Source organism: Elephantulus edwardii, unplaced genomic scaffold, assembly GCF_000299155.1.
Source record: "Elephantulus edwardii isolate Elephantulus edwardi_28Jun2011 unplaced genomic scaffold, EleEdw1.0 scaffold00239, whole genome shotgun sequence".
Lineage (NCBI taxonomy): Eukaryota > Metazoa > Chordata > Mammalia > Macroscelidea > Macroscelididae > Elephantulus > Elephantulus edwardii.
The window spans coordinates 873,991-881,877 of record NW_006399989.1 but is presented as its reverse complement, the minus strand read 5'-3'; the positions used below and the strand labels follow the sequence as shown (position 1 = coordinate 881,877).

The window sequence follows — 7,887 nt, the reverse complement described above, 5'->3', positions numbered from 1 at the left end:
TGTTTATCTTTCAATGTGACTTTCCTAGCTATATTTTGACATTGCCATGTAGATGGGAAGGAATATATGAATGGGGCGTGTTAGGCTATCCACAAAAGGATTGGCTATCTACCAATACACAAGGGGATTGGCTAATCTCACCAATAAATCGAGAAATCCAGCAGGAGAATTAGACCTTTCTGATTCCAGAGGAAAAGAAGCAGCAAGAGAATATAGGACACCCTTTGAGATCAGATATTCTTGCTCCAGCCAAAACTATGGCAACAGTTGCCATGGCTGAACTAGAGACCTGACATGGGATGGGAACTTGAGATTGCGACACCACTGGAACCAGAGCTAAGAGCCTTTGTCCAAGTTTGTTGGACAACTAGGGGTAGGGAGCCAATATAGGCAGGATTGAGAACTTTGTGATTATGGTCTAAAACCATAAGGCTCAAGGCTGAGATGCTTATATGTACATTTCAGAAGCTATCCTGACTGTATTCTGCTACTAAACTGGATTACAACCTTTTGACTTCCCCAACATGATTCTATATGGTCTGAGAGCAAGAATATTGGTGAGATGAGTAGTAAGAGGTATGATAGCGTGAGGACATGTCTGACCTCACGGGAATTGGTTTTGAATTACTGATGCTGACGACAAGGACAGTTTCCTTTTGTGACGTTTGTAAAGATCAGAAATACCCATCCCTATCTGGCTTTGCATTTCTTACAGACACACACACAAACACACCACACATGATCGAGACACATGTATTTACGTGTGCTGCAAATATATCCATGTATTTGATACTACACTTGATCTTACTCAAAAGGCTGAGAAATTATTTTATTCATCTATTTGGCTAGAGCAAATTGTTCTTTGTTGTTATGTGCCGTCGAGTCGCCTGTGACTCATAGCGACCCTAAATGTTGCTCTATCCTGTGCCAACCTCACTGTCTCCAACACACTCATTCCCACCACCCCAATCACAGAGTTGATCCATCTCATCGAGGGTCTTCCTCCCCTGCGCCGTCCCTCCACTCTCCCAAACATGATGTCCCTCTCCAAGGACCAGTCCCTCCTTGCAACATGCCCAAAGTATGTCACACAAAGCTTCAGAATACTTGACTCCAAGGAGCAGTCCAGCTTCACCCTCTCTAGGACAAACTTGTTTGTTCTCCTAGCAGTCCATGGTATATTCAACACTCTTCTCCAGCACCACAGCTCAAAGGGATCAATTCTCCTTCTATCATCCCTAGTCACTGTCCAACTCTCTGATGCATAGCACATAACTGCGAAGACTATAGCCCAGATCAGGTGCACCTTAGTCTCCAGTCTGACGTCATTGCTCTTCAGTACTCTTGAGAGGTCCCTCACAGCTGACTTTCCCAATGCAATTCGTCTCTTGATTTCCTGGCTGCTGTTACCAAGAGTGCTGACTGTGGAGCCAAGCAAACTAAAACTGTTAACTATCTCAATCTTTTCACCATCCTTACTGATGCTGCCAATTGGCCCAGTGGTGAAAATATTTGTTTTCTTGATGTTGAGCTTCAATCCATATAGGAGGCTGCAGTCCTTGACCTTCTGTAGCAAGCGCTTCAGTTCCTCCTGAGTTTCAGTAAGCAGGGTTGTGTCATCTGCATAACGCAGGTTGTTGATGACTCTTCCACCAATCCTGATGCCACATTCCTCCTCGTATAGCCCAGCATCTTGGATGATCTGTTCTGCATACAAACTGAAAAGGTATGGAGACAAAAGACATCCCTGACGGATCCCCTTCTTGATTTTGAACCATGTAGTGTCTCCTTGCTCTGTTCTGACGACTGCCTCTTGGTTCAAGTATAGGTTTCACATTAGCACAATCAAATGTTCTGGGATTCCCATTCTTCTCAGAGTCAGACACAGCTTGTGATCCAGTCAAAAGCCTTTGCATAGTCAATGAAGCACAGATAGACATTATTATGGTATTCTCCGCTTTCTGTCAAGATCCATCTAATATTAGCTATAATATCCCTAGTACCACGACCTCTTCTAAATTCAGCCTGCACATCTGGCAGTTCTCTGTTGACATATTGCTCCAATGGTTTTTGGATAATTTTCAGCAGAATCTTGCTCGCATATAATATTAATGATATTGTTTGATAATTTCCACACTCTATTGGTCACCTTTCTTTGGAATGGGAACAAATATCGATCTTTAGGGGACAAAATTTAACTATAACCAAACACCTCTATTCGTTGAGACTGGAGTCTCAGGGCAAGTTTTGTGGACATCAAGGTTAATTGATATAGCAGTCCATAAATTTTACATTCTACTTTGGTAAGTAGTGAACAGAGCCTAAAGAGCCTGTCAGTGGTCATCTAAGGTGCAACTATCAGTCTCTCTCACTTTAAAATCAAAGAGTAAAAAAAAAAAAAAAGAGTAGGGGGTGAGGGGGAACCAAAGATGAATAAAAATCAATTATCTAAAAGACCAACTAGATTATGTGAACCCTAGCCTCCATAATCTTGAGACCAGAACTAGGTGGTACCCTTTTGATTGCTCTAAGAGGGAACGTAGTAGAAGGTCCTGGATAGAGTGGAAGGAAATAGTGGAAAAAACGAAAAATTCTACAGAAAGAACAGACTAACTGGTCTGATTGAGACTGATGAAATTTTTGATATTGCTATCCTTAGTCATCCTTCAATCATTAAACAAAACTTATTCCCTTGGTTCAACTTTCAGTCAAACAATAAACAGGTCTATTAGCTGATCAATAACACCAAGGGAGTATACATTCATTAGAACAATCAACTACATGCATTCAAGAGTGTAGTATTTGCCCAGGAATAAAACTAAGAGGGCAGGAAGAGTTAGGAAAGAACAAATAGAAATAGGAAATACAATGCAGAGTATTGTCAGTCACACATCAATGTCACAAAACAAAATGTTTATTAACCATTGAATGGAAATTCAACTTATTCTGCCGAATTTCACCTCAGTCACAACAAGAAGAAAAGGGGAGGAGTTTTGGTACAATTTTTGGTATGTTACAATTTCTTGATGATTCCTACAATTCTGAGCACGGGGAATCTGCATATTTATTGAGTGAATGAGTTCACATGAAATCATTTCGATCATTCATTAAAGGGTTAAAAGAATTCTCTTATCCACGTCCCCTTCTCGTTTTAATATAAAAATTTCTGTTCTCAGGAAAACTACTTGAGGGTAATTTTAGTAAATCTATTTCCAGGGACAGAGAAGTCAACCTGGTAGTTGACCACATTCTAAGTACCAGAAAGAAAGGTCTCAGAAAGTTGTGCTGGGACGTGTAGATAAAAAATAAGACAGATATTGTGTAATTTGTTCAATGCTAGAATTGTGGAGGAGAAATATGACTGAATTCTTATATAATGTGAGTAGTTACTCTAAAAAGTATAAACAATTTCCCATTCCAAAGAAAGAAATTACTAGGAGGAAGGGAAAGGAGCGTTCATAAATACTCAGTTCAAGTTCAAGGAGTTCTTAGTCAATATAATACTACTAACTTAATGGTTGGTGGTATGAACTTATCCACAGGAACTGGAAGACACAGAGGTACACACAGCATTGAAAATTCTACCAAGCAGTTTTACTATGCACACATGGGGTCACCATGAGTTTGAATCAAATTGATGGCAACTCACATCACCACCATAAGTGCCAGGTCCTGTGTTAGACTTTTAAATTACACTTGACACTCCTACCTGGTATCAGAAAATTCCAAACTAATGACATTTAGTACTTTCTCTCTCTTCCCGCTGTAATAATATTTCACAAAATCACCGAGCTTCATCTTGCAGTCGGCTTGGCGAGTCACATCAATCACATCAATTTCTTTGTCAGAACCTGAAGTAAAAAATGGAATCTGCATCAAGTGGTTTCAGGAACTCCCTCATTCTCTCACTAGTCCTTAGAATGACTTTAAAACTCCTCTCCTCAGACACTGCACATGTGTGTATGTGTTAGGGACCAGGGCAAGGAGAAAGGGATAAAAACCCATCAACACATTAAGGTTAGAGCTAACTTAGACCTATGTGATATATGGCATACCTGAGCTATAGAACAGTATAGTGATATTAGAGTACTCCTTCCTAACTTCTTCTCTTTCTTTTCCCCAAATAATCATGCCCATAAGATAACTAACATGTGAGGACAAGAATAAAAAGTTTTATCATTTCAACAGAGGACAAACTGTAATCCATAATATTCCCTAATAATGGGATTCATCTTGAAGTTTTATGGTATATTAGGAGGAGGAAGAGGAGGCCAGGATTTTTATTTTAGATTTGTAAAAAAATGCCTTTAGACAAGGCATTTCACCGCAGATTCCCAAGATGGCTAGAAAAGCACTGCACCAGGTGGATTAAAGAGGAAAAGACACAGGTGTTGTCTTGATGTTAGTCATAGTTAAGAGTCTGTGGTCTGAGAAAACATGCCGAGTGAAGTAAATTCAGTCGTTAAAGGACAAACGTCGTACATTACTTAAAAGAAATAACCAAATATACAGAACCCAGAGATTATTAGTGGTTACCAGGAGTGGAAAGGAAGGTGAAAGAGTGAAGTTTTGCTTAGAGGGTAGTGAGTTTATGTCAATGGTGGTAGAATAATTTAGATGACAGTGAGATTCATTGTATAAGTTGAAGAATATAATCAATGTCACTGAATTAAACATGTAGAAACTATTGAATCTTTTACTGCATAAATATACACACAAAAAAATTTGGAAATAAAGGGCATGTGGTATCTTACCAACATAGTGCTCCACATCTCTCACAGTGAATGATGGTGAAGGCAGCGTCATACCCAACCCATCCTTCTTCAAGACCAGGATGGGTACACTAAAGCTATTCTCTTCCAGGAATTCCACAGTAAGCTGATTTCCAGTGGGCTTCAAAATCACTTCATCAGAGCTGTGAACCACACAAAAGAGAGAAACCCTGAACCCCGAGAGGCCCTACACACTGAAGACTTTAAGGGTACTGTCATTCATGTCATTTACCTGAAAGAGAGGAGAATGGGGATGGGACTTGCCTGGGGGGACTCAGCACAGGCTGACAATTAATGGTATAAACTTAATGGGCCAGTGAAGAAATGACCTGTAGAAGGCAAGGGGTTAAGTAATTTGCAGAGAAAATGAACTAAACCCAAGACATCAATAGGACACTCTTATCTGGATGTCTAGGGTGGAGAGGGGGAATTAGTCAATAGCCTAACCAGAAGAAAAAGACATAACTGGCAAGTTTAGTGGATTTATTTTAATCTAAAGCAGCAATTAAACATTTTAAAAATTTACAAATAAAAAGACTGATTAAAAAGCAAAAGTAATTTAAAACCATTTATTCAACATATGCAAGTAAATGAACTAGAAAATGGGTACTTAAAGTGGAAAGTGTTTATATCATGATTAAAATTTTCAGCAAGGAAAAGTTTGTGAAATTTAACACAAATCAGGAAAAATATATTTAAAATATGTATACCAAAGTACTATTTTCTTCATTATATAAAAGATGCTGCTAATTAGTAAGAAATAAGGTCAGTAACCCATTAAAAATAATGTTAAACGATACAAGCAAGGAGTTATGGGGGGGAGATTTAGAAGTACACAAAAATATAATTACTTTCATCAAATTAAAAACATAAACAAGACTTTATTTTGTTATCTTATCAGAAAGGCAAAGTTCAAAAAGTTTTAACAGAAATATTGTATAGTTCGAAAAAGGCAACCTTGTAGATTGTCCATGAAAGTGTAAGATGCTATAACATTTTAAAAGTATTCTTTGAAGGGAAGCTCTGGTGGCCTAGTGGCAAGAGGCTGCACTGCAATCTCAGAGGCACATGGTTCAAATCCACCAGATGCTCTGCCGGGAAAGGAGGGACAATCTCCTCCTGTACCAGTCAGATCTGATTTGATGGTACATAGACACACAAAATAATAAAAATTTTTTAAAAAAGTATTCTTTTTTTTTTTTTTTAAAAAGTATTCTTTGATTTATCAAGTTTACTCTTCAGGAATCTAAAGACATACTTACCTGTATGTCCAAAGACTTAAATACAATGATATACACTGGAGAATTTTTTTATTTAATAGAAAAATATCAAAATATTTCTCAGTAGTGGATTGATCAAATTATTTTATATCCATAAAGAGGATTATTAACAGCCATCCAAAAGAATGAAGAACATCTGGTATATACTAATATAATATTAAAGATCAATTCACAGTATGTACAATTTAGGTTAAATGTAGAACAATACAGAACATTTCCACTTACATATAAAAAAGATGGATAGGTACATATATATGAGTTTTATGCAATAATAACTACTGAAAGAATACAAAAGAACGGTGTTTTTATTAAGGCACCCAAGCGTTTAGGACTCTCCTTCATAGGGTCGCTATGAGTTGCCTGCGACTCGACGGCACTTAACAACAACAACAAGACCATACGGTAAATAACTATTTTAAAACAAAGAAAAGAATACAAGGAACAGGGAAATGACCAGATGAAAATAACAAGAATGTTCATGAGTTGTGAAAAATGTAACCAATATATGCAGAACAGAAATCTAAACTGCTATAGAAACCTGCATAAAAAACACAGTAAAATATTATTTAAAAGGAAAAAAATAATGCAGAAGAAAACTGAAGAGCCTAGAGACTGACTTCTTTCAAGGAAATAAATAAAATACAAATCTTACCTCTCTCTCTCTCTCTCTCTCTCTCTCAAGTTAAAGAAACACAATCCCAAACACTTCAATTACAGAACACTTAATCATGGTTCAATGAATTAAAAACAAAGCAAATGGGAATGTAATTATTTTTGCTCTATTCATGTAATTTACTTTTAATAAGATCAACACTAATATTTTTTAAGTTACTCTTCATGATCATAAAAGATATACATGACCACTTTAAGTCCTTTTATACTTTAAAATTTCTTCTTCTCTAGAATGAGAGAATTAAACTTTGTAGTATTTAAAACTCTTTATAGTTTTCAGATTCTCTGAGTGCATGAAAATATCTTGTCCTTAATATACTGTACACAGAAAAATAGAACTCTAGAATTATTTCTCAGAAACTGACCAAATTAGAAGATCTCCCTTCAGAGGCAACTTGTAGAATCCTAAATATGTCTACAAATGGGAAAGGCACACAATGGACATCCACTGGGAAATCGAAAAAGAAATAGGTAGGGTTCAGTGTTCCAAAACCCACTTGACAGGTTCTTCACCTTGTCAAAGGTCTTGCTATTGGACAAGGGTCCTCACCTGTTGAAAGTCCTACTCCGAAGTTCTCGAATAAATGTAGGGCTTCCAGTCTTCACTGGCTTTCCTTTGTGTGTATCATGCCCTTTTGAAGAGCCACGGCGTTTTTTCACTAAGCCAGGAGAACACATGAGATCATGAGTCAGAAATGCTATAAGCTATGAATCAAAAGAAGAGCAAAGGCCTCAACAGATCTTGCTTTTCTTCCAATCTAACACCCCACTAAAGTATCTAGCCAATAAGCTTCTTTGACTCAAGAAAGTTGCTGGCCTGAAATCACAGCACAAATGTTAACATTTTTTCCTTTCATTGGTCTCATTTCTGCATGACCCTGTATATAATTACCAGATACTTCACTTTTAAAAAAAAATTAACGGAAAAAGTAATAAATATCAATGATGGTAATAATAGTTCAGAATGTCAAGCATTTAGTACAAAATACCTTACTCCATGCATTCATAAAGTAAACATTCATCAAATTCTTCATATGTTCAAGAATAATCCTCATATAGAATAATGAATATTTATTTTAGGATTTTTTTTTAAAAGACATTTATTCAGTGTCATGATCAGACTATAACATTTAGCAATCAACAGCATGGGTGCAAAAAAAAAA

The 7,887-nt window shown here is 37.0% G+C and overlaps 1 protein-coding gene across 1 annotated transcript in view; it reads right to left on the bottom strand.

Annotated features, from left to right (window-relative positions):
- Positions 1-7,887, bottom strand: part of PHF8 (PHD finger protein 8) — a 213,742-nt gene that overhangs the window by 143,296 nt on the left and 62,559 nt on the right. Inside the window, exons 4-6 of the mRNA XM_006898883.1 lie at positions 7,275-7,383; positions 4,755-4,915; positions 3,710-3,851 (exon numbers count right to left, since the gene is read on the bottom strand). Of these exons, the coding sequence (XP_006898945.1) occupies positions 3,710-3,851; positions 4,755-4,915; positions 7,275-7,383 (412 nt within the window). The remainder of the gene's footprint in view (positions 1-3,709; positions 3,852-4,754; positions 4,916-7,274; positions 7,384-7,887) is intronic.